At 42.8% G+C, this 27,178-nt stretch overlaps 1 protein-coding gene across 11 annotated transcripts in view; it reads right to left on the reverse strand.

Annotated features, from left to right (window-relative positions):
• The window catches only part of STX17 (syntaxin 17), a 176,563-nt gene that overhangs the window by 38,384 nt on the left and 111,001 nt on the right, over nucleotides 1-27,178 (reverse strand). Inside the window, exon 9 of one of the 11 annotated variants that reach the window (XM_077491813.1) lies at nucleotides 5,789-6,471. The exons of the other annotated variants lie outside the window; for them this stretch is intronic. Coding sequence (XP_077347939.1) covers nucleotides 6,379-6,471 — 93 coding nt within the window. The 3' untranslated portion in view covers nucleotides 5,789-6,378. Of the gene's footprint in view, nucleotides 1-5,788; nucleotides 6,472-27,178 lie in introns of those variants that run through there. 11 annotated transcript variants of the gene reach the window in all.

Consider the following 27,178-nt stretch of genomic DNA (forward strand, 5'->3'; position numbering starts at 1 on the left):
TGGCCATGGGACACACTTGTCCTTATTTTCGGCAGCTGGACGTGTTGAGCCACAACGTGCCGAAGACTTGGTAGTATGGATGACCAAGCCCCCCTCATCCTCTCTCACCCAGGCTCAGGGTACTGGCAAAGCAGCTGCCAACGCGGCCTCTTCCCTCATCTCAATGGCATCAGTTACTCCTTCCCTAGACCCACCATGTCCTCCTGAGGAGTCCCCAGAACTGTTTGAGCACAGTGTTGGGTACATGCTCCTGGAGGATGCCCAGCGTTCTGAAGGCTCTGATGATGATACCCAGCTAGAGGAAGGCAGTAGCATGAGCCCAGAGAGAGGGGATGCCCAAGGAGGACAGCAATCGGGCAGTCGTGTTCCACCAGCTGCAGCATACTGCCAGGTTTGCTCAAGTGATGAGGAGGGAGGGGATGATGAAGTCACTGATTCCACGTGGGTGCCTGATAGGAAAGAGGAGGAGGATGATGAGGCACATCTCCAATGATTAGATGCCCTCCGGGGGCCAGCTTAAGGGCAGCAAACCGACTGAATCACACCACGGAGCTCCGTCTGTGCAGGGCACTGCCTCTGTGCGTTATTATAAAAGCTCTTTGGTGTGGGCCTTTTTTGAGATGGGTGCATCAGATCGCACTGCTGCTATTTGCAACATATGTCTCAAGCGCGGCCAAAACATCAGCCGCTTGGGCACCACATGCTTGACCAGACATATGTTGACCTGCCATGCAGTTCTTTGGCAACCTTAAAGACCGACACCAAAGAACAAAGCAGACCTCTACTTGCTCCTCATCAGCTGGGATCTCCAACCCCGCTATACCTTCAGTCCTCTCTGAAACCTGCACTGAGAGGAATGAAGGTATAGAATTAGGTATGTCACAACCAAGTACTTGCGGGCACTCTGCTAGCAGTACACCGACGTCCGATTGTACCAGGCAAATTTCCCTGCTCCAGCTGCTGGACCATTCACTCCCAGCCATCCACCTGCCCAGTGGTTGAATGCTAGCTTGGCCAAATTGCTAGCACTTCAACTGCTGCCTTTTCAGTTGGTAGACTCGACCCCCTTCCGTGAGTTTGTGCAATTCCTCAGTGGCAGGTTCCCAAACGCCACTTTTTCCCACGGAAGGCGATTCCGGCTCTCTACCAGCATGTGGAAGGCAATGTCCATGCCTCGCTGGACAGGGCGGTCAGCGGTAAGGTGCATATTACTGCTGACTTATGGTCCAGCAGGCATGGACAGGGACGTTACCTATCTTTCACGGCGCATTGGGTGACTCTTCTGGCAGCTGGGAAGGATGCAGGACAAGGTGCAGTAGCGTTGGAGGTTGTTCCGCCACCATGCCTCCAAAATTCTACTACTGGTTGTGACATACCTCTCTCCTCCACCCCCTCCTCTTCTTGTTATGCTGCGTACACACGAGCGGAATGTCTGACAGAAAAAGTCAGACGGAAGCTCTTCATCGTATATTCTGATCCTCTGTATGCCTCATAGGACTTTTTTACGAAAATTCTGACGGACCTTGAAATAGAACATGTTTTAAATATTGCAGACGGAACCAATTCCTATTGGGAAAACCACTCCGCTCTGAAGCAAGTATGAGACGGAAGCGCTTAGTGTAGTAAAACTAGCGTTCGTATTGGAGCTAGCACATTCCTCGCGCTGCTAATTGTGTGATCTTTTAATGTAGCACATTCTTTTCTTCTTTAGAATGCTGGAAGAATGAAGTTGTTTTGCTGCTCATCTTCACACAGAGTTCTCACAAACTGATTTCTTCATTATTTATCCTCATCTCATGACTAATATTCTATTTTTTAAAAGCCTGATCTCCACAATAATGTTTACAATTATTTTTTATACTCATCTTTTATAATTTTTTATTTCATCAAGATATATTTTACGATTACTTAAAAATGATTTTCTAGTGATCTCATATAATTAGTTTTTTTGGAGTGTCAAGTTACTACAATAACATTATTATCTGATATTTTTTATTAACCTCAAGGTTGGCGTCCCTTGGTAATTTGACATTGCCTTTTTGAAATGTACCTGCCAACTCACAAACTGTACTTTTTGATGAAAAACACATAGGAAAGTATTTTGTGAAACTAAAATATCCATTTATTCTGGGTAACAAAATAAAGAGGAAGTCAAGGCTGGACAAACTTTTTGAATTTGCAAAGCCTTTTGGGCTTTTGTCCCCAGGGCACACATCAAGTCTGTGGAAAAGAAAATTGGTAGCTTGAGGAGTCCATATAATAGGGAGCACAATCATGTCCAGGAATCCCAGAGATCAGGACCAGCAACAGATGACATATCTTACCCCAGTTTATGGTACTACAACAGTCTGCGTCTTCTGTCAGACCAGACTGAACCCAGGCCATCACTTTCTTCTATTCCCTGCAGCCTTCCTTGGAGACTGTGGTTCTGGTGGTGGACTTGAGGCAGGAGGAGGAGAAGGAGGATGGGCGAGCTCACATATGTGGCTGTTCTCAGTCAGCTGGCCCCTCAACTCCTTCTGAAGAGCATCAGAAAAAAATCCATCACAGAGGAGGCGTTGGCCCTTCTCCAATACCAGCAACCTGGTGGCTATATAGCAGCCATAGGCCTCTTCAGCGTTGGGAGGGGGCTCCTAAGGAAATGGCTGGCTTCCCTAATGAGGCCCAGTGCTGCTTCCTCTGTCATTGTCCCCTTCCTGGGCCTTTTGGTGGTAAGGCAGAGGAGAGGCACCTGGGATTGGGTGAGGCTCCTACTGAGCCCAGCCACCTCCTGGCTAACACTGGGCACAGCCTCCTCCTGGCTGACGCTTGGCATGGCCTCCTCCTGGCCTACACTTTCCAGACCCTTCTCCTGGCTGAGCTCATTCTGTGTATAAAAAAAGGACATAGTTGTAGTTTTTGCTTCATCAATCACACACAATTTTCAGCTCATGACTTGCAAATGGAATGTTAATAAATAGAAAAGACTATCATTCTGATCCCAGCATTTTTCAAGCTGGTCCCAAACATTTTTGGCCACTAGTGATATGTATACATCATTTTTTTGGGATAAAATCATTGATTTGTAATCAATTATAACATCTAGTTAACATCATTAATATTAGGAAAATGAATATGGCAAAAAATAATATACCTGGACCCAGGTATATTATTTTTCTGGGCGCATCCACTTCTTCCAGGATGGAAGGCCCGGGTTGTTCCTCGTCAGCCTCTGCTGGGTTTGAGGGAAGGGTGGAGGGAAGGCTGCAGGTATGGGTCGAAAGATTCCCTTGCTTCATTCTGATCATCCAGAAACTGCAGTTTGTTGAAGTATCACAGCCTGGGGACATAAACATTCTCTGCTGATGCTCCTGATCGGAGTGATTTCTGGATCTTATTATGCTCCTTCTTATACATGTTCCTCAAGATCCCAATTTTATTTTCCAAAAACGTAATTTTTGCTTCAGGGACCCAAGTCTTCACAAATTCCAGAAGTTTCTCCAGCAAAGACTTCCTAGCTTGTTTATTATAATATAAACTGTGTTTCACCTCCCACAAATGCCACCCCTGTATATGTCTATGAAACTGCCCGTGAATTCTGGGTCTTAAACTGATTCATCTTTGCTGTAAGACAATACACAAGACAAAAACATTAATGTCAGCCTAAACTCTCATCATCTTATCCCAATATTAGCATCAATCTTGAAGTAGTATAGGCACTGTGATGGGCCAAGTTCAAATTTTACCTTTGTTTAGCACGCTCGCCACTTCCGTTTGTTCGTACACACAGATCGTACATACAACATATGTGTGTTAGCTTTATATACACTGCGAATGCTTGAAACTCTGCCTGTGTCGCCCGCCCCTGATGTTCTTTTTTACAAATATTCCCTGCCCCTTCTCTCTTCGGTGCACAGTAGGAGCAACATGGCGGAGATACAGGTGGTTGCAAATTCTTCAACTAGCGAAGAGGAAAGTCCGGAGCCCCAAACGTCTGGATCAAGGAGATTTAAGGCCACCAACATGGCCTTTGAAGAAATGGGGGAGATGGTGGACATCTTGCGGAGGAAGGATTATGATGGGAAACATGGGCCGTACACCCATCCCAATTTGCGCAAGGACCAAATCATGAAAACAGTTGTGAATACTCTGGAGCAGAAATTTGGGGTATGACGCTCCAAAGACAAATTAAGGAAACGCTGGTCCGACCTTAAACTGAGGGAGCCAGATCAGTATCGAAGAATAAAGAAGGTGCTTCAAAAAAGTAAGTACTTGTCATGTGTTCCTATTATGATTATTAACTTGCATGCTGCTCCATGTGCTTTTCTTTACTGTTGTACAGTTTTAAATGGCTACTTTCATGTTCGTGGGCACAGTAATCATTCGTAGGAAATATCGTTCTTAGGAAACATTGTTCGTTTGCTAATAAATACGATGTATTTAGCTGATACAGGGTTTTAACTACATTTTAGCTAATTAATTTCGTTGCCGGAGGATGGATTAGTTGCAAAGTGCATTCCTGAGAACTGAGTTAGAAGGGTGTTGTAATGTATTTGAGCCGAGGAGAAGAGACGTTGTCATTGTGTGTGTTAAAAGATTCAATAAACAAACGACTTTCCAAACTATGAAACGTTATCACGAATGTCCATACATAAATAGCGAATTTCAACGAATACGAATGAATGAATTCGACACTCTACGAATAATAACGAATTATCCGAAAATGTATTAACGTAACAGAACGAATATAACAGAACGAAATTATGTATTTTACGAATGACAACGAACTGAAACTAAACGAAATTTTCCATTGTGCACAAGTCTAGCTTCAGGTAATCTATGTATGACTGCATATTTCTAAATACATGTTTTTAACAATTTTTAGGTGATGTTCTGGTTGTGGAAGTGGAAGCGGTGGAACATTTCACTAGGGCCAGTGCCCAAAGGCTCATCCAGGAAGTAATGCAATGGAATGGGAAAATCGACAATATTAGAAATAGACTGAACATTATGGAACAGCAAATGAAGAACATGATAGATGTATTGGAGAGAATCTAAATTTTTCCCAAATCGCATCCTGTTTTTCTATTTTTTTTCGACTCCCCAAAAAAGTTTTGGACTGTACATTTTAAAAGCCAAATTTTGAAGATGCACACGGTGTGTCAACATGTGCTATCTGCCATCAGGGGATCTGAATGTACTCATTTTGTGGGTGCAACCCCTTCCTCATAACTCTAGTAGGTGAGAGGAAGGGTCTTTGCACCCCCAAAACATTGATCCCCCATGATGGGAGATAGCACATCTTGACATTACCCATTTGGACTCCCAATTTGTGTGCATCTTCAAAATTTGGCTTTTACAGGGGTGACATCACCCCATCTGATTTACGGCAATAGCAAGACATTTTTGACACCATAATGTCTGATATTGCCTTCAGTTTTTATACGTTGAACTTTTTAAGTTCCAGAGTTATGTAACTTATGTTTTAAAACATGGGTGTAAAAAAAAAAAAACACAAAAACTTGAGAAAAAAAACAAAAAAAATAATTTTTAAAACATTTTCTAAACGCACATGTGTGAATGTGCACAGAGTAAAAATTTGGAAAAACAACAATGTGTGGCTTCTTCTTTCAATGCTCAATACCAGTTTTGTGTTTACAGTGACAATGGGGCTTATTTACTAAAGGAAAATCCACTTGGCACTACAAGTACACTAGGATAACCTAGGAGACAGCCAAAAAGAAAAGCAAGCAATAAAGAAAATTCTAGATTTTATCAAAAAAATTTGTTTTATTGATAAAAATTAGACACCGTCTGGCATTGCAATGGCCTCCCTACCCATAAAATAATTAACATATTTCTCCCGACTTCACAGGCGCTTTGGGGTGCCAAGCTAGTACGGCCAGTATCCAGGCCTGTCAGGGAATTGTCTGTAATAAGTCCGGCCTCAGGCCCAACTGAGGCTATATAATTCAGTGAATTTTTTCAGTACACAGCAGCATAGGATTGCAGTCAGAAACAGGCGGAACCGGCTGGCCATTATCCCAAAAGTATTCTCAACCACTCTTCATGCTCTGGCCAGCCGATATTTAAAAACCCTCCTCTCCGGGGTGAGGGTTCTTTGGAGGAATGGCCTCATCAGGTGCTTGCCCAGAAAGAAGGCTTCATCTGCAATAAAGATGAAGGGGAGTCCTTCCACGTTATCTGCATCAGGTGGCAATGCCAGGCCACCAGTCTGGAGACACTGGTAAAACCCCATCTGGGCAAAGATTCCTCCCCACGTCCATATAGAGGAACTCATAGCGTGCCGACACCACTGCCATTAACACTACACTATTAAACCCCTTATAATTATAATAGTAAGACTCCTGAAAGGGGTGGTGGCACAATGTGGACATGCTACCCATCTATAACCCCTCCACAGTTGGAAACGTCCCAACGGTCAGCAAAATGGGAGGCCACAGTCTGCCGTTCCAGTGGCGTTGAAGGAAACTGTGAAGTCAAACAAGAAAAATAATATAAGTACTTTTGCACATAACATTGCAAGCAGATTACACAAAAACATTCTTGCACAACATCAGTATAACATTTATTTTAAGGAGTATTGAAAAAGACAAAAATATAAGGCCCACTTATCAGATTCCTCACCTCATCTTATGGCCAAGTGATAAAATTGTATGGTGGGGAGGGTTTGAGGTGACTTGAATAAAAGCCTCCAGCACTCTGTCTGAATTTAACCACTTCAAAACCGCAGTACGTCATATGACGGCCTGGGGTTTCGGTGGTTATATCTAAATGATGCCTGAGTCCACAGACATCATTTAGATATTGCCGTTTTCAGCCGGCGATTCCCTACACCATAAGAACGATCATAGCGGCTGTTCCGCCGCTTGATCGTTCTTACGGGCGGCGGGAGGGGACGCCCCCCCCCCTCCCGCCGCCCTCCGGTGCTTCTACCGACTCACCGTTTCCATCGGTGAGTCGGTCACAGGATCCGCCGGCCCCAGGATGTGATCATAGAGATTTCCGGTGGACTAGATTGTCCCCGGAGTCTCTATGATCGTTCGGAGGCCGGGCGCGATGTTATGACGTCACGCCCGGCCTCGTTATTCAAATTAACGGCGCCAATCTGGCTAGGAAGCCAGGATCGTTTTTTTTTTTTTTTTGTTTTTATTCTGCCCAGCCTAGAGGTGAGATATGGGGTCTTATTGACCCCATATTTCACTGTAAATAGGTCCGATCGTGCCATATTCCTATTACAAGGGATGTTTACATTCCTTGTAATAGGAATAAAAGTCATCAATTTTTTATTTTTATTTTTTTAAGTGTAAAACTAAAAAAATAAAAATAAAATTAACAATAAAAAAGAAAAAATTTTTTTTTTAAGCGCCCCTGTCCCCGTGAGCTCGCACACAGAAGCGAACGCATACGTAAGTCCCGCCCACATATGAAAACGGTGTTCAAACCACACATGTGAGGTATCGCCGCGAACGTTGGAGCGAGAGCAATAATTCTAGCCCTAGACCTCCTCTGTAACCCAAAACATGTAACCAGTAAAAAATTTTAAAGCGTCGCCTATGGGGATTTTTAAATACCAAAGTTTGGCGCCATTCCACGAGCGCGTGCAATTTTGAAGCGTGACATGTTGGGTATCTATTTACTCGGCGTATCCTCCTCTTTCACATTATGCAAAAAAATTGGGCTAACTTTACTGATTTGTTTTTTTTTTATCATGAAACTGTTTTTTTTTCTGAAAAAAACGCGTTCGAAAAATTGCTGCGTAAATACCGTGCGAGATAAAAAGTTGCAATGACCGCCATTGTATTCTCTAGGGTCTTTGCTAAAAAAACATATATAATTTTTGGGGGTTCTATGTAATTTTCTAGCAAAAAAATTAGGAATTTTACATGTAGGAGAGAAATGTCAGAATTGGCCTGGGCAGGAAGTGGTTAAGGACACACATAACATTTTGACACATTTTAGGAGGGGGGAGGGTTATAAATGAATTTAAGGACACACATAACATTTGGACACATTTTAGGGGGTGTTGCGGGGAAAGCAGTACAATGAAGCTGTCAATATACTGTACATTGTTAAGGGACTAGGCTATAGGTGTATATGGGTCCAAGATAGCATGCTGGGGAGGTTAGTGAAGGCAAATATACATATAGGCCAAAAAAGGAGCATTAAAAGCTTCCAGCATGCAAGAGGATAAAGAGGACATTCACAGCATATTTCAATCATAGTAATTAGGGAATGATGAAATAAATACAATACATTAGCAAACATTAAATACATATAATGTGATGTTAAAGGAGAAAACTTACCTTAATATAGTTCTTCTGCAGGACCTGAACGATGGCAGAACGGGTCTCTGGAATAATGATCCCCAGAGCCTGGGGGGAGATGCCTGTTAAGAACTTGAGATCCTGCAGACTTCTCCCAGTCGCCAACTCATGTGGCGACTAGCCTCTGCTCCAGAGTGATGGCTTGCCTCATGCAGGTATCCTGCCTGCTGATATAAGGGGTGAGCAAAGCCAACAGACTGTGAAAAACAGGGGCCGTCATGCTGAGATAATTCCTGAAATCAGGATTATTCTCCTGGATCTCATGAAGCAAAATGCATGTGCGAGAATTGGTCACGCTGGAGTAACCAATTCTTGGTCCATGAACAACTCCTCCCCCTGTTCATGGCCTGGACTTGGGTCAAAGTATGAACCCCAACACCAAGCTCCCACACAGCACGAACTCTACAATGAGTACGTACCCGCACCATGGTTTCAAAACGGTCAGCTGGTCAGAAAGAACTTAACAGAATGCACTGAAGAACAGCAAGGCCTGTAGAGAGCGAGCTGAAAATCAGTAACAAGCGGACCGGAACGCACTGAAAAACAGATACGACCTGACTACATGCACTGAAAACCAGATACAAACCCAAAAGCACAAACTGAACAGCAGTAAAACGATCTGAAAAAGCTGGAGCCTGAAAAGCACGAATCATCTCTAACCAAACTTCTACTAACACAAGATCAGAAGATGGAGCCCTAAGGGTGGTGCACTGGGTCTTGAACTTTTTCTAGTCCTGTCGTACGTGCTGTACGTCACCGTATTTTTAACGATCGGACTTTGGTGTGATCGTGTGTACGCATGACAGTTTCAGTGGAACTCCGTCTGAAAAACCTTTGGAGTTTATTCAGATGGGAAAACCGGTCGTGTGTACGCGGCATTAGTCGAGATTTTCACCCTACTTGGGGCTACCAAACTCCTCAGGTCACGGGCCTTGCGAAACACAATATTAGGATGATAGGGGAGTGTGTTACCTAGCACAGGGTCGTGTTTAAGAATGTTACAGTTTATTTTAATTATATTCTGAATTTCAAAGGCCTTATTGGTGTACTGAGTAGAAAAGCGAACCTGTTGAGTATCAGAAGTAGTCCGTCATGGAGGTTCTGGTGGATTATCGTAAAGGACCAAATATTTATTTAAAGCTGTCTTTATGTGGCTTGCAGCATAGCCTTTTTCTTTAAACTTCTGTGTAAGGAGCTCACTCTGTTCTAATATATTTTAATAGTTTATTAATTGAGATCTTTTAAACTTTTTAAAACTGAAATTTCAAATTTTAATGCTACATAAAATAATATAGATTACATTTTAAAAATAGTTTATACCATTTAAAATATTTAATGATGTGTTTATTTAATATGCATTGCCTATATGTGCATGCTTTTATCTCTGAATTGATGTGTATGCTTGGGCATGTGCACCTTGTGTATACTTACAGGTGTAATTATGTGTTCATGCGTATACTTGTATACATATGCATACTAGCCCATCTAGCTACAGGCAGATAATCTTAGAACTTAATATTAATATCCCCCTTCCACATACATCCAATGATTATTCAATTTTTTTTATTTCTATTATGTATTATGTAATCTTTATATAAATATGCATGTGCATACTAGTAACTATGCTCTTTATATGCACGTATACACACTTCACAAATGTGCATGCGACTGCATATGGGTGCATGGATGAGTGTAAATTTGGTGACATATAATACTTCCAAGATGCACTGACTGCCCACTATGGCATAACCCCAGAGACATTTGTTTCCATTTTCTATCTGAGGAATATGGTACATTAAGTGTCATAGATTTGGAGTTCCCTCGCCCTCTCTTTCCTTTCTTATCTAAAGTCTGAAAAGTGGAGTGTAATATCTTCTCCGTGTTATTTTTGTGCCTCTATGAGTGATTAGGGAGCGGTGAATGAAGCGGCAGACCTGTCTGCCTTGCCCTCTACAACAAGTCTCCAACAATATGGTGGACAGTGTCCACAACGGCTAACGTCGAGCCCGTGTGACAGCTGGCAGACAAGAAGTGACGTCTGGACCGCACTTCCGTTTTCTAAGAGAACAAGTAAACAATACGTTCCACCCGCCATTTTAGGTACCGGTATGCTTCTGGAAGTGAAGCAAATGCCAATGCGAGCAACTATGCAATCTGGATGAGGAGCAGAATGTGGGTGAATGATGGTATCTGGACCCTGAGGTAACTAATATAGATACTGATATGGGTACCATTGGCACCATTATCGAGTTAGACTACACCGAGATGCATCCCATTTGCAGATAATATTGCATTGTTTTTGCACACATTTTGTGTGTGTGTTTATATACGTGGAGATCTGGTATGAGCACATGTATAGTAATCTGGGATCTACATAATGCAAAATATGTGTATGTGATTGTGTAATGTGTACATGCCGATATGTGAATAAGTGTACTTATAAGTGCATGTGCATATTTGTGTATATAAGTATATGGTTAATTTTGGAGCTCCTAGCTAAAACTTGCCTTTCAGTGGACTGCCCACGAATGTGGGTGGGGCACCAGAGCTGTTTGGGGATGTGCCTTGTAGATGAACACATTTATATAAGTAGCTGTAAGAGTTAACCATGTCAGGCTCTGAGGAAGAAGGTAATCCTTTGAAACGCATCAGTCAGCAGCAGTTCGCACGTCCTCTCTTTAGCATCTGGAGACTGCTATCAGTAAACGGATTATCACAAGCCAAAGATTGTTACAGTGTGATTTTCTTTCCACTCTTGTAAGTAGTTTTTAATATTTTTTTTTCTAAATAAAGGTATCAAAAGGATAATACACAAGGCTGGTGCACCCTCTTTTTTCGGTTTCTTTTTTGACTGCTAGGATATCCCTATCCTGCTATCCTGGAGGGCAGCAAGGCCAAACTTGTTTACTTGCATAGAACACAAGTCTGCATAGCCACATGTTCGCAGAGGGCCCTGCCCCATGGCCCCCATGCCCGACATGCAGGCAGCGCCCAGCATGCAGCCCCCAAGGCTGGCCGTCACGCGGCATCTGCGCAGATGCATGTTGCGTAAACGCAGGTTTTTATAAGCATATGTTTGTATAACTGTGTTGGCATAAGTGTGTATGCATGTTGCATAGAAATAAGTGTTTGCGTGCATGCATGTTTGCATAAATACATGGTGCATAGACACGTTTGCATAGATGCATGTGGTGTAATATATGTTGCATAAACACGTTTCATAGACGCATGCTTGCTTATTCCGTAAATGCATACCCCAGGAAGAAGTCAGCTTTGACGAAACGACGTAGGGTTGAGTGGTGTGCTGACGTCACCGCCATTCCCCGTTGGTCTAGGAAGGACGGGCAGTGTGAGCGAGAGAGACCCGGCCGGGTCGTTACTGTATATACACGCTTGTATACGGCTGAAATTGTGAGTTTGCAATCTCTGTTTTATATTGTTTAAATAAAAGTTTCATATGGAGTTAAGCTATGGGACCCTTTCTGTTTTATCTCATTAAATGATTGTGGTTGAAACCGAGGAGGGGATACACAAATTGGAAATATCAGCAGTGTCTCTTAAAGGACCGGATTGATAGTTTTAGTTGCGAGCACGAGTGATCTCCCTAAAAAGAGATCTTGCTAGCTGGTAAGCCTCACTGAATCTAGTGGTGGAGGAATTCCTTTCTCTGGGTGCACTTGTTCCATACTTTGAGGGTGTTGCGTACGGAGTCACCTAAGTGGACTGAAGCCTTATCTTCTTATCCTCTTCCCCTTTTTTGGACTGTTTACGTTTTTAATATTTTTCATTTTTCGATGGATTTATTTGTGTTTATATCAATAATTTGTACACAAAGTGGAAGAATTAAGTTTGTGTTATGGCGGTAATGACATGATTTAGCACTACATGTTTTCTAGTGCAGCTTTCTTTTTTAATTACTTTACATTGTGTGTATCTCACATTAAGTTGCAGCAGGAATCTATAATATCATTTTTGTCTCACGGATATATAATTTATAATGTTTTTTGGACAGCGCTGTTTTCCAAATGTTTTCATAGGTTTTCATTTATACTGCATACATATATGCTTAGTTTAAACTTTATGCATATGTGCTTATTTACAGTAAACTGTATACATATGTGCTTATTTGCTTAGAACTACATACATACATGCTTATTTGCTTTGGGATTCATACATATGTGCTTATTGCCTTAAGCTGCATACATAAATGCATAAATGGCAAGAATACTTATATACCTGCATGTTTGCATAACTTAGGTACCTACATAATGGTATGCCTGGGTACCTGCATACTTACATAGGTAAGGGGTTGCATAGCAGTAAACCAACATTGTTTTAGGCCTGTATCCATGGAGGATTGTATATTAGGTTGGCTAATATAGTTGCTACATTATTTACCTGTTATACCAGTTAAATGGTTCCAGAAAGGAGAGGCAGCCGGGGGAAGCAGGTGCACCGCTCTCAGGTTCAGTGATCTGGCAGTGTCCATATCCCTCCAATGGACAGTGTTGTCAGATGCATCTGAGCCACTGTGGTGTTTGGCATTGGAGCATTTTCCTGATCCTGCATTCATTTTTCATCAGATGGACTGTGGCCGCATCACCTCAATCATGCCTGATCTCTGATCGAAGCCTAAGCAGGATCAAGCCTGATTAGTATATGGGTAGCGGTCCCAAACCAAATGGGGACATAAGGTCTAGCTTAGATCTTAAGCCATTGGACATCCTTCTGTTGCAGGTTCTGTCCATTTAGTGTTAATCTCTGCGAGAGTTAGATTTCAGGGTCCATAGTCATCAATGATGCATATCTTCATGTGCTGTTTATTCCAGGCTCATTAAGGTTTTTTTTTGCAAATTGCAGTGCAAAGTCATCTTTTATTTTTCTGACTCTGCTCTTCGGGCTGGCCACAGCTCCGAGGGTTCACAAAGCTCGCAGCCCAGTACTGGACTTGCTGAAAATGCAGATATGCAAATCTCAGTATACCTCAATAATCTTTCTTCAGGAAGCAGTCTGTTCCAGATTTTCCTTTGATACATTTCTGCAGGAGGAAGCTGTATCTAGGTCAAGGCACGTTCTCTACATACAGTCCTACTCCAGGTCTTTGGTATAGGATCATTCTCTCGGTCTGGAACATGAAGATCCAGGCATTGAATTGCCAGAGGGCTCTGTTCCTGGGGTATTGCAGAGCAAAAAACTGCTGGTTGATGGTTTGAAATCTAAAGAAGGGATGGGGAAGATAACCACTGATGCCAGCTTCTCCAGTTGGTTTGAAGGTGGCTATAGTTTAGTGGACTTGGTCTCCACAGGAGAAAATAATACCCATCAATATCTAGGACTTTTTGGCCAGTATGCCTTGCTCTGGATGTTGGGGAAAACCAGTTGTAGGTGTAATCCAGAAAAGCCTCTGCAGGCATATATATCAACCACCAGGAGTCATGCGGCTCAGGAAGGTGAACCACATTCTGCCTGAGACAGTACAACAAGTGCTGTTTCTATCACCAGTACATATTCCAGGTATAGAATAGTGGCAAGGGGAGCTCTGCAGGTGGATCTATTAGATTCCAAGTTCTACAAGTGGGAACAGGTTGTGTCTGGGACAAAAGTCCCACTGGCAATAGGAGCAGATGCACTGGCAACACCTTAGGGACCAGTTCCCCCTAATTTGATGCTTTCTCTCTGTTTCGAGTTCTCCCACATCTTTTGCAAAGAATCCAGCAGGTGGTAACACTGGTAATAGTGTTAGACGCATAAGCCCAGGAGGGCTTGGTACGCTGACAAAGTGAGGCTTGCGAGGATCACTCCTTGAACACTCCTACTCCAGCAGGTCCTAATGGTCTTGAGTCCTGTATCTCCACACTGTTGAGCTCCTGGAAACTGGTTTCAGGGAACCTGGATTACAGGACTTGGAAATATTTTTTTTCCTGGGGGGGGAAGCCAGGAAGTGGCATCCACAGGAATATGAGTGGGGAATGTTATTTTCTTTCTCCAATCAGTAGGGCAAAGGAGATTGGCCTTAAGTACCATTAAGGGTTCTAGTTCATCACTATCCATTTTTTCCAGAAGCCATTGTTTCTCACTCCTTGATTCATAGAGTGTGATACGTAGACAGTCCCGCATATCAGGCCACTCTTGTGTCCTTGGGACTGGGATTCGCTCTTGGCTGTCTTTGCAGAGGCCATTTTTTTAACCAATTGGGAGACTGTTAGTCCCTTATCTCGAAAGATGGCTTCTTTGGTTGCTATCACTTAACAAAGTGGAGTGTCGAAGCTGGCGGGTCTATCATGCAAGGAGCCATTCTTGGTCTCACATCATAAGGTGATGTTGCGTCCTAATCAATCTCTATTGCCTAGAGTGGTTTATAGTGTTCACTTGAATCTTGCCTTTTTATTTTTCTCCTAATCCACAGTTGGCAGGAGAAGGATCACTACCTACACTAGAGGTCGAATGTTTAGCAGTGAATCTGCCAGTTTACCAAGGATACCTATGGTTTTAAAGGGTAAAATCCAAATTTTTTTCTGGGAAGAGATTCCCTACCAGGTGTGTGGGAGTATCTTGGGCCATCCAGCATTAGGTGTCAGTGGTCCAGGTGTGTAAGACCACTATTTGGTCTTTAGTTTATACATCCACTGGGTTACTACCAGGTGGATGTCAAGAACTTGGAGGAGACTGCCTTGGTCCCAGTGTATTACAAACAGTAATAACGGCAGTCTGAAGATTTTGGCTCAGATGCAGAAGACCGACATTCTGTTTGTATTGCCAGAAGGACCCAAGAAGGGACAGGCAGCATCTAAGTCAACTATTTTCCAATGGATTTGGCAAGTGATTGTTTGGGCGTATGGTTTAACCACTTTCAGACCGGACAATTTTGCTGGCTTAAGACCAGACCACGTTTTGCGATTCGGCACTGCGTTGCTTTAACTGACAATTGCGCAACATGGCTCCCAAATTGACGTCCTTTTTTCCCACAAATAGAGCTTTCTTTTGGTGGTATTTGATCACCCCTGCAGTTTTTCTTTTTTGCGCTATAAACAAAAAAAAGAGCGACAATTTTGAAAAAACGCATTATTTTTTACTTTTTGCTATAATAAATATCCCCCAAAAATATATAAAAAAAACTTTTTTCCTCAGTTTAGGCCGATACGTATTCTTCTACATATTTTTGGTAAAAAAAATTGCAATAAGCGATTATTGATTGGTTTGCACAAAATTTATAGAGTTTACAAAATAGGCAATAGTTTTATGGCATTTTTATTAATTTTTTTTTTTTTACTAGTAATGGCGGTGATCAGCGATTTTTATTGTGACTGCAACATTATGGCGGACACATCGGACATTTTTGACACATTTTTGGGACCGTTGGCATTTATACAGCAATTAGTGCTATACAAATGCACTGATTCCTGTGTAAATGACACTGGCAGTGAAGGGGTTAACCAGGGGGTGGCAGTGTAGGTTAAGTGTGTCCTAGAGGCATGTTACTAACTGTGGGGGCGTGGCTGTGTTTTAGCGAACACTGATCTCTGCTTCAATCACAGGGAACAGAGATCAGTGTCACTTGTTGCTAGGCAGAACAGGGAGATGCTGTTTACTTTCGCATCTCCCCGTTCAGCCTCCCCAAGAGATGATCGCGGGTATCCCCACAGCGATCGAGTCCGTGGGACCCGCGACAGGACTCACGGGGGTCCTGACCGGCGGCGCGCACGCAATGGCATGGCAGCAATTTTTAATGGATGTATCTGTACACCAATTTTCCTGCCCGTGCCATTCTGCCGACGTACATCGTTGTGCACCGGTTGGGAAGTGGTTAAGGGGTAAGGCCCGCCTTTTCCAGTAAGGGCACACTCTACCAGAAGAGTGAGTGCTTTATGAGCAGTTCATCATCAAGCATCAATGCCTCAGATTTGCAAGGCTGCTACTTGGTCTTCAGTACATATATTTACTAGGTTTTATCAAGTGAACATCAGGACTCAGGAGGATGTAGCATTTGGACGCAGTGTGCTGCAGGCTGGTATATAGATCCTGTTGTTCTGGTGGTGTTTTCTTTGGTCATAGGTTAAATAGTAGGTGAGTTTGAAAAAAGACACAAGTCCATCAAGTCCAACCTATATCATAATGGGTTCCCTCCCCTCAAAAGCATTGCTTGGGGACATCCCAGTTAGTTATTATGGCTGATCTGTGTCCTGTTATGTACAATAAAAAAATTGGCTTATATCTACAGCTTACCTGTAAAATCCTTTTCTTGGAGTACATCATGGGACACAGAGATCCCTCCCCTCTTGTCTGGGAAGTTTATTGCTTGCTACAAAACTGAGGTACTTCCTGTGTAGGAGGTGTTATTTAGGGGATTGATTGATTTACTAGTGTCCATTCACCAGTAGGTGGCGTATAACCCAGTTTGTTATTATGGTTGCTCTGTGTCCCGCAATGTACTCCAAGAAAAGGATTTTACAGGTAAGCTATGGGAAAAAATCCTAATAATCACTAGATTTTAATAATATATTCCTATTTGTTAGATTTTAATAACATATTTCTATTTTTTAGTTTCTAATAACATCTCACACCACCCCTTTCTTATCCATGTATAAAATAACATGTAATAATACATTTTGAACGGACATTTTAAAACACAGTGATTGCGTCCTGTGAATCTGTTCCTGCAATTGCAGTATTAACTTTTGTTTTAGTCCCAACTAAAATATTTCACATAACAGTTGGTGAGTCATATCAGAAGGAGGCAGAATCTCCTGAAGGAACCATGCTTTGATCAGGATCATCGGGAACGCAGACTTCTAAATACTGGCTAGGTAAGTTGTCCTTAAAATTTACTAGATTTCTGCCTTTCCTATGTATCCTCTTGGTTTTCAAGGAAACCAGACCACTCTCAGGCCTTTATTGTTGGATAACATGTGTGAATGTGGAATTTTCGACACAAAGTTTGAGAGCTGGATGTAAAATTTTCCGACAACAAAATCCGATCATTTAAATTCCGAAGGACAAAGTGCCACGCATGCTCAGAATAAATTACGAGATGAAAGCTATTGGCTACTGGCCTGTTTATAGTCCTGTCGTATGCGTTCTACGTCACCACGTTCAGAATGATCAGATTTTTCTGACAACTCTGTGCGACCATGTGTATGCTAGACAAGTTTGCGCCATAATCGGTCTGGAAAAATCAGACGGATTTTGTCGACGGAAAGTCCGACCGTGAGTACAGGGCATTAGATTTCATGAAACACACAAAAGATGAGCTGGGCAATATAGTAGAGAGCAGAGGGGTTTAACAGCCCCAAATCAACCTACAAAGAGGGATTTGGCTCTTATCCTAGAAACAGATGATTGACATAAATCACAAGGCACATATGCAATACTAGATCTCTCTGAACTTAAGGGTTTGGTCAGGGAAAGAGAACTTCCGGGAGCAAACAAAAATGTCAAAATTGTGGCCGAAAGATGAAGAAAGAAGGAAGGGAGAAACCACCTCTTCGGCCTCTGTTGCAGTTTATCCTGTCAGAACCCAATTTGTTTTTGAATGTAATGCTGTTGACAGTAAGTTTCAAATTAAATGGCATGTACCTTTTAGCCCCCAAGAAATGAGAGGGATTGGGAGATCCTAGAAAGAATCCAATTGGGTTTGCAAACAAACTTAGTGCTGAACAGGAAGCATATGAGGCTTCTGCTACTAACATTCATCAGCTAATTATTAAAGCAGTGGGAAACAACATGTCTGGCTACATACTTAAAGAATGTGGTGTAGACGTCAAAAATCTAGATAAGATGGTTAGTGGATGGAAGGTTTGTGAAAAATTGAAGGAAAAATTGCCCTAAACATATGGACAACCCAGACATGTTGAATTTATGAATGCTAAGCAAGGGAAAGAGGAAGCCGTAGGAGCTTATTGGAGGTGGTAAACAATATGGCTGAGGAAGCAGGCCTTAAAATAGAGAAAAAGAAGGTGGGAGAAACTGCAAGTCCATCTACACAACTGGTGAAACAAAGGTTTCTTGATGGTTTAATACCCCAGTTGAAAGAAAAGATGTTCACAGCAAGACCTGAGGCAGGCAATATGTCTATTTGAAATCTCCTGCCTGTCCTGGTTTCCAAAGAAAACAGGATTAACCAGAAAGACACCAAACCCAAGGTTATGTACACGAGGAAGCAGAGAGGAAGTAGTAAAGGCAATTTCAGAAATCATGGTAATTGAGGACCAATTATATGCTACAATTGTAAAGGGGAAGGACACATGGCTAAATTCTGAAATCTTCCTGACCGTAAAGTGGAAAGGAGCTTAGAAGCACCTCATGCTGATCCCAGTACTCTGCCAAAAGCAGTGGATCATAGCATAGGAAAATGGCATGCCAGTATCAATCATGTTAAATAGAGGAGACAATGGTCCCGAGGCCAGAGTAAAAGTATTTTTACAAGAACTCCCCGCCCACCCTACAGGAACTTCGCAGATACTTTAGGGTGGCGGAGATGCCCAGCTTTCCCTCCCCGTTGACACCTATAATTGGACACCCGGACTTTTCACCGGGCATACCCGATAGATCCTTTTGGCTAAACCCAGATCAGAGCCTAGTCAGAGCCTCCCTCTTTTTAGGACCGTCTGAATGGAGTGACCCCCCAAGCATATACCCTAGCTTTGGTTCCTCCATTCTGTGAAAATGGAGGACTCGGAAACTATCACACTTCCTCAGATCTCTTCCAGAGATCAGAGGCTTCTGCAGACAACTTATGTCCTTTGAAGATATATGCCTGGGAGAAGAACCAATAGGTAAATCCCTTTCTTACTCATTTTTCTTTAAAAAGATCATACAACATTTTATTGACTCACACGTCCCAACAAGATCCCCCGTACCTGAGAAAGTGGGAGAAAGATCTTAATACCACGTTCACAGAAAAAAAAAAAATCCTCTTTTTTGAGCATAAGTCCTCCTTGTGTAGCAAATTCCAAGAAATCACCTACAAAGTGTTGACGCGTTGGTACAAGACCCCTTCTGTGCTAGCATCCATATTCCTGGGACATAGCCCTCTGTGCTGGAGATGTGGCACACAGACTGGCACATTATTTCACATTTTTTGGGAATGCCTGGTTTTGGCCCCTTTCTGGAGACAGGTATTGGAAATCATCCACAAGCTCTATTGAAACACCTCTTAAACGCAACAAGGGCCTGCGTCCCCAGCATGTAGAAGCAACAGTCCCCACCGATGGTGAAACACTGGTTTGCTAGAGTTGGCTACATACAGCGGATAGAGTGCCTAACAGCTGCCATGGGGGAAAGGGAGGAGGAACATAACACCCGATGGACACATTGGGATGTGTTTTCGATTATCAGATGAATACCAAACTTATACTTCAATACCCTGTCCCTGGATAGTCCAGGGCTGTGGGTCGTCGACCCTGCCGGAGCTCCTTGTCCCATCTCCTCTCCTCCCAACTTTCCCTCTTTTCCTCCCCCCTTTATTCCTGCCCCTTCCTCTTTCCAATGACACCATATGTGTGACTTACCCTTCTTTCCCATTAATGAGAAAATCCCCCGGACTGCGATGACCAAGTGGACTATCACTCCTATGTCCCTAGAACTGAGAGCCATAATTTAAACAGACATGACACTCAGCATCAGATCACGGAGACACATTAGCTGGATACCTGACCGATGGGGATAGGCAAGCAATACCCCCTTGAGGATCTTCTTTCTCCAGGGGGGCCTTACTGAATAATTCGCACAAGCCCATTGGAACCATGTTCAATTTATTTTTGCCAATACCTTCGGTTGGAAGGTGTCTATCAACATCTCAGTTGAATTGCGGGATGAGACTGGTTGGAATTTTTTAAACCAAACCTACCAGTGGAACCTGATAGTCTTCATTTTAATGTACATCTAATCTGGTTGGATTTATATGAAAGATTAGTAGCAGATACAGTTGACTGTCATGTATTGTTTCTTACTTGTATAACCCGCATTCCTTAAATAAAAAAAAACAAGAACTTCCCTATCCTGGAGGAGAAGCAGAATTAACCTGTTTAACCAATACTGGTGCAATACAACAAGGAAAAAAGGGGCCAAAAGAGGGCTGGGGAATCACCAACCCCCGGGACTTTAAAGGTATCAAATCAGGAAATATTAACAAAACCTTAATGTATAAAATATTACAATTTTATTCATACTATACACAATTAGAAATTAAACATTCATAAAAACGATGATTTGACATCAATTTGCAAACGAGAGCATATAGATCATCTTTCACCAAACAAGAGGAGTGAAGAAAAGGCAAGCTGCAATCATTCTCATTTTGAGAATGATTGCAGCTTGCCTTTTCTTCACTCCTCTTGTTTGGTGAAAGATGATCTATATGCGCTCGTTTGCAAATTGATGTCAAATCATCGTTTTTATGAATGTTTAATTTCTAATTGTGTATAGTATGAATAAAATTGTAATATTTTATACATTAAGGTTTTGTTAATATTTTCTGATTTGATACCTTTATAGTCCCGGGGGTTGGGGATTCCCCAGCCCTCTTTTGGCCCCTTTTTTCCTTGTTGTATTCATTAACATGGGGACGTGGTATCCTTAATCCGTTAAGATTCCCTCTCTCTCAAAATTTCTTTTTTTAATGTCCAATACTGGTGCAAGCCAAATAATTTTTAATATACAGTAGAGGACTTGCCTCTAAGATTATTATATACAAATTATATCTCTGGTGTTGGCCTAACCGGGACCTCTACTGATTTGGTTGAGTCCAAGCCACTCAACTTAGGCTAGGACAGCAAACAGAAATTGTCACTGAAGTGTTAGTTTCATACAGAGTTCCTACCAATCTTTTGGGAGCTGACATTTTGAACCAAATTTTATCAAACATAGACTACACTCCTACAGGAGTCCAAGTGGCCAGTAGTCTATCAGGAGAAGTTTTAAATGCAGCCTGTGGAGTATTTTTAGGGTTGAAAATGTGTTTATTGTCAATTTCACAAATATCACAAGGAACAACATAAAAGTTACAACTTAGTGACAACCACTAGTAAACATAGGCAATGAGTCAGCCTGATGGCTATTGCTCATAGCTTGACTCCCGCTAAAAAACAATGTATTGTAAGGGTTGACAACTGTTGTCTGTTGCGAGGCGTAGTTCTGGCTGGAGAGCCTTGTTGTTCATAATAAAACTATATGGGGGATTAATTAGAAAATAAAAAGGGGAGACCAAATCAGATAAAAGGGGGAAGTGACCCAAGTAAGGACTAGATAGAGTAGGATAGAGTGAGGGAGGGAAGTAAAGAAGGGGGAAAAAAGATCATAGAGGAGAGAGAGAGCTGCTGGGGAGAGAGGTAGATAATGGACAGAGGGTGGAAAACCAATGGATACACACCTCAACCCTCCCAACGGTTAGGCTGTGTATTAGGGTGACCCTGTCGGGGTCCAGAGCATAATCGTGAGGGTATCTGAAGCGGAGAAGCAGAGCCAAATGGACCACAACACCATGAACCTATCAAAGGTGTCATTGTCTAAAGACAACATCTACTCCATTCTCATAGTATCGTTCATGGCCGAGGCCCATCGTGACAAGGGAGGAGTGGTGGTTGTCTTTCAAAGAGATGGAATGAGCTGCTTAAGACATAAAAAAAAACGTAGGAGATTCCATTTCTATGATGTTATAGACCCAGGAAGTATTGAGAGGAGGGCGATCATTGGGGTAGGTGATAACGTTTCTTCATAAATTTTATTTTAACATTCAAATACCTGGGTTCAGAAGAGGCAGATCCTCTCATATTCCCATCAGACATGTAGGTAGGTCCCTGTAGCGGAGTTACAGCGTCAACAGGAGGCTGGAGTTGACGGAAAAAATATAGCATATAAGCGTTTTGTGAACGTGGAAAAGTGAAGGGTGGAACCCGCTGGCGTCCCTTGCAGTGGGTGTACAAAAGAATGTGCGTTTGGCCATTTGGAGCATTTGAATGACCCCAATGTCATTGCTCCTATGCCCTGGGGGAAAGCAGGGTTGTCAAACAGAGATGTCAATGGGGAGGGGTTGAAGGACAGAATGGAGCACAAACCCCTGTTATACCAGAGTCCAAGGGCGGCAAGTGTCAGTGGTGAGGAGGTGCTAGGTGAGTGACTTTTGCAAGGACTAGCCATGCTATTGGCACAGCGTGGAGTACATTGCTGCTAACTACAGGAACTACAGGTTCTACTTGGAACTATCGTATTCTCTGAAGACGTCACACGTCAGACTACTGCATGTTCTGGCATCCAGTTGAACTTCTGTTTGTTTGCTTGTTGCACATTTTTCATTACAGGTTCCAGGACGTTCATCGGTATTGGACTTACTGAATATATATATATATATATATATATATATATATATATATATATATATATATATATATATATAGAAGCTTATGAAATCGAAAGATTTCAGATGGGGAGTGATGTGTTACACTATGTGATTTATTATAATTGTTCGGTGTGTATAACTTTTTTTTTTTTTTTAAGTAAAATTGTATTTATTTTCCATACACAACAAACAACAAGGAAAACAAACTGTATATGGAGGGAACATCGCTTGATCCATTACAAAATCTGGTAAACTGGTATACATTTAGTGGATACGTAACAACCTAAAGGTCAAATGTCTATTTTGCTTAATTGGAACCAATCAATGATCAGGGGCTTCATTTAGTCTTTCAAGGAGCCGGTGGTATGGTACTTTCGGAGCTGAACCAAGAACCCCAAATCTTTAGGAATTTTTTTGGCCATTTCTTTCTTTGCATAGAACAATACTATGCGCAGAAAGGTTTGTACATTTTTAGATATACAGCATCAGCTTCAGCATCAATATATCCCAGTAAACACCATAGAGGATTGCAGATATTGGGTATCTGAGTTAAGGAGCTGATGAAGGCCGTGACCTCCGACCAGAACTTCTTAATTGGAGTGCACTCCCACATCAGATGAAAGAATGTGCCATCAGCCGTGCCGCATCGTGAACATAATGCAGAGGGTAATCTATTTAATTTATACAGTAAACATGGTGTAAAGTAGGATCTGTATAGCAATTTTGTCTGTATCACCTTGTCACGGGAAGAAATGACAGAGGGAACCTGGAGGGGAAGAACTTCCTGCCAGATGTCCTTCATCAATTCAGGGATGTCAGCACTCTGCCGTACTGCTAAGCCTATGAGTTGTAGAATGTAGGAGGGATCTATAATATGATGAAACTAGTGTGAGAAGAGTCAATCAGTAATCGTTCTAGCGGAGAGAGTTGAACAACTAGGTTACGAAGGCCAAACTGCGTTGCAGCAGTGTGACGCATCTGCAAATATAGGAAGTAGGCCGTACGAGTATGGGTAGATTATATTCCCAACAAAATTCCTCAAAAGGGCGGAACATATTATCTGAAAATAGGTGCACAATTGTTTTCACCCCCTGTTTAGACCAGAATCCCCCATCAGTTCTGCGGGAGAATTCCTGAAAGTTCGGATTCCCCCATAGTGGGGTATTTGGTGAGTATACATTGCGTTCATTGGAAGACAGCATTTCAGTGAGCCTAAAAATCCGTAAGGTCATTGCTAGTATAGTTGTACCCTCTCTCCCTCAAAGGGATATACGATGAATCAGGTTTTGAAGGGACTCATAGGAGGTAAGTATAGCTGCCTCCAGGGCAGTCGCCGCATTGTTGGCTTCAGAATAAAACCACCAGTGCGCATGGGCCAACTGCAAGGCGATATAATAGGTTTGAAGGCAGGGTAAAGCCAGTCTGCCCTCCATTACTGGCAACTGAAGGGTGTTTTTAGCGATCCTAACTGCTCCCCACCCCCCCACCTCCAAATGAAAGTGGCAAGGATTGAATCAATTTCCTTAAATTTGACCTTAGTGACATATACTGGTGAATTACTCATTGGATATAAAAAATCGTGGTAAAAAGATAATTTTTAAATGTTTATCCTACCTAGTAATGTTAGGGGGAGATTGGTCCATGTCTTTAATGTGGTTCTTAGTCTTCCGATAAGAGGATCTAGGTTAATTTTAATATAGAAGGAGACTGGTTGTTGTATCATAACGGAACGTAAATGTAACGAACGTCATCGCAGTGCGCCCCCAACGTACCAACGAACGGACCTCCCTGACGCTGCTACACCGGGCCGTGCGACGCTGGGAACCACCGGCGCCACCGGACGAGAGACACAGCCGAATGAGAAACCGCTTCTCCTCGGGAGCCCTGCGATGTCCCCCAGAGACCTTTTTAAAAACATGATGTGCCTGAAACTTTCTGGTAGAGAGTGAGTGTATTACTTTACAAATTAAATGTCTGTGATCTAAAAATACTGCACTTAGATTGGCGCTGTTTTTCTTCTGTTTGTATATCTTCCACAAGGTACCTTCTACCCTTGAACATGCTGCCTACCTGCTTGTGCTAAAGAAATCCTCCCTTTTCTATGGCTATTGTCACAACTATTAACTATGGACTATAACCAATGATCCTGTTAGCTACCTATTACTTTTGCTACATTTACTGCCATATTCAGCAAGGACTGCAAAACTCTGTGGAAAAGCAGACTTGAAAACCCTAAATCTGCTATACACATTAACTATAGCAGATACCCCCCCTTTCCCCCCCCCCCCCTCCTCTTCTTTCCTTCCTCACTCCCCCCATCCAGGACATATATAATCCAGCAGCGCAACGCACAAAAAAACATTTTTGGTTGTTGTATCATGACTCTCAAATATCAGAAGGAGCTGACTATTTGTAGGGGACAAGAGGGAGGTAGCACTATCGATGTTGCTTGGTCTATCATAAATAGAAGGGATTTGTCCCAGTTGACCTGGAACCCAGAGAAGTGCCCAAACCTCTGAATAATTTCCAGCAGGGCTGGGAGAGACATTTGAGGATCCGACAGGTAAATTAACATATCATCAGCATACAGAGACACCTTTTCATCCAGACCCCTAATCGTCAGTCCCACTACTCCCCACTGGATCTTATCAGCGCCGTCAGAGGTTCTATGCAAATAACAGCGGCGATAGGGGACATCCCTGTCTAGTGCCTCTTTTTATCAGAAAGGGATCAGACACGGCTGAATTCACTCTTAGTCACTCACATCCTGTGGTGGGCAGTGCGGAGCGTGTCGGCCCTGTTGGCTATGTACATTTCGGGTGTAGAAAACTGGCAAGTGGACTACCTAAGTTGTCAGATGCTGGACCCAGGGGAATAGTCGCTACATCTGGATGTATTTTGGCTCACCAGATGTGGATCTCCTGGCTTCTCGACTCAATCGGAAAGGTACAGAGGTTTGTAGGCAGGTCAAAGGATCCCTGGGCGGAAGTGGCAGACGCATTGGTGGCTCCATGGGGGCATTATCGGCTGATTTATGCTTTTCCCCCACTCAAACTTCTACCACGTCTGCTTCGATGAGTGGAGGCCGAGGGGATTCTGGTAATTCTGATTGCCCCAGATTGGCATTGCCGTCCCTGGTACACCAACATACTACGAATGGTGGTGGATGTCCCTTGGTGGCTGCCAATGCAAGAGGACCTTCTGTCACAAGGTCCAATTCTTCATCCTTCTTTACCGTCATTGGCTTTAACGGCATGGCTGTTGAAAGCCAGGTGCTAAGGGACTGAGGTCTGTCGGATTCAGTAATATCCACTATGCTGAGGGCATGAAAGTCCTCTTCTTGGAAGATTTAGCATCGTACATGGAAGGCCTACATCTCCATATGTGAGGAGATGGGGTGGCGTCCACGCACTTACTCGATTTCCAGGATCCTGCTGTTTTTGCAGTGAGGAGTGGATCAGAAACTTGCCTTAACCACTTCCCACCCGGCCAATGCACATATACGGCCGGGTGGGAGCCGTCAACTTCTGATATGACGTTCAGGAACGTCCTTCAGAAGGAGCGGGATCGCGCGCACGCGTGCCTGCGCAGCGGCGCGATCCCGATGTGCTCGTGTCACCCGGACACAGCGCATCTCAGATCGGCAGGAGGGCTCTGTGATTGGCCCTCCTGATCACATAACGGCCGTGTCCAATCACGGCCGTCATGTGATGTAAACAAACAGCCGGTTGCTAGGCAATCGGCTCCTCCACTCCTCACACAGAAGTCGTCGCTGAGGAGAGGAGAGCAGATCGCTGCAGCCGGCTGATGATCAGTGAGTATGAGCTGTTTTTTACAGCTTTTTACTCACTGATCACCAGTCTAGTGTAAACACACAACACACCACACAGTATAAACACAATGTCCCCACATATGTCCCCAAAGCACACATGTCCCCAAATAATAAAAACACATGTCCCTAATAATAAAAACATGTCCCCCACATATGTCCCACTAAAATCACACGTCCCAATGATTATCTGCACACATATGTACGTGATCACCTGCACACATATGTACATGATCATTTGCGTACATATGTCCGTGATCACACAAACCAATTGTTATACACTTAACGGATTTTTTTTTTTACCAAAAACATGTAGCAGAATACATTTTGGCTTAAATTTATGACAAAATTTGATTTTATTGGATTTCTTTTCAAATAGAAAAAAGAAAATATTGTTTTTTTTTCCAAATTTCCGCTTTTTTTGCGCTTATATCGCAAAAAATAAAAAACGGAGTCGTGAATAAATACCACCAAAATAAAGCTCTATTTGTGCGAACAAAATGATAAAAATTTAATTTGGGTACAGTGTAGCATGACTGCGCAATTGTCACTGAAAGCACTAGAGCGATGAAAGCTGAAAATTGGGCTGGGAAGGAAGGGGGCGAAAGTGCCCTGTATTGAAGTGGTTAAGCACCATCAAGGGGCAGATATCAGCTTTGGCTGTCTTTTCTTTTTTTGTGACCCTTGGCA

The sequence above is a fragment of the Lithobates pipiens genome, unplaced genomic scaffold (assembly GCF_037356315.1).
Source record: "Lithobates pipiens isolate NorthernLeopardFrog02 unplaced genomic scaffold, aLitPip1_a1.2 Scaffold_19, whole genome shotgun sequence".
Taxonomy (NCBI): domain Eukaryota; kingdom Metazoa; phylum Chordata; class Amphibia; order Anura; family Ranidae; genus Lithobates; species Lithobates pipiens.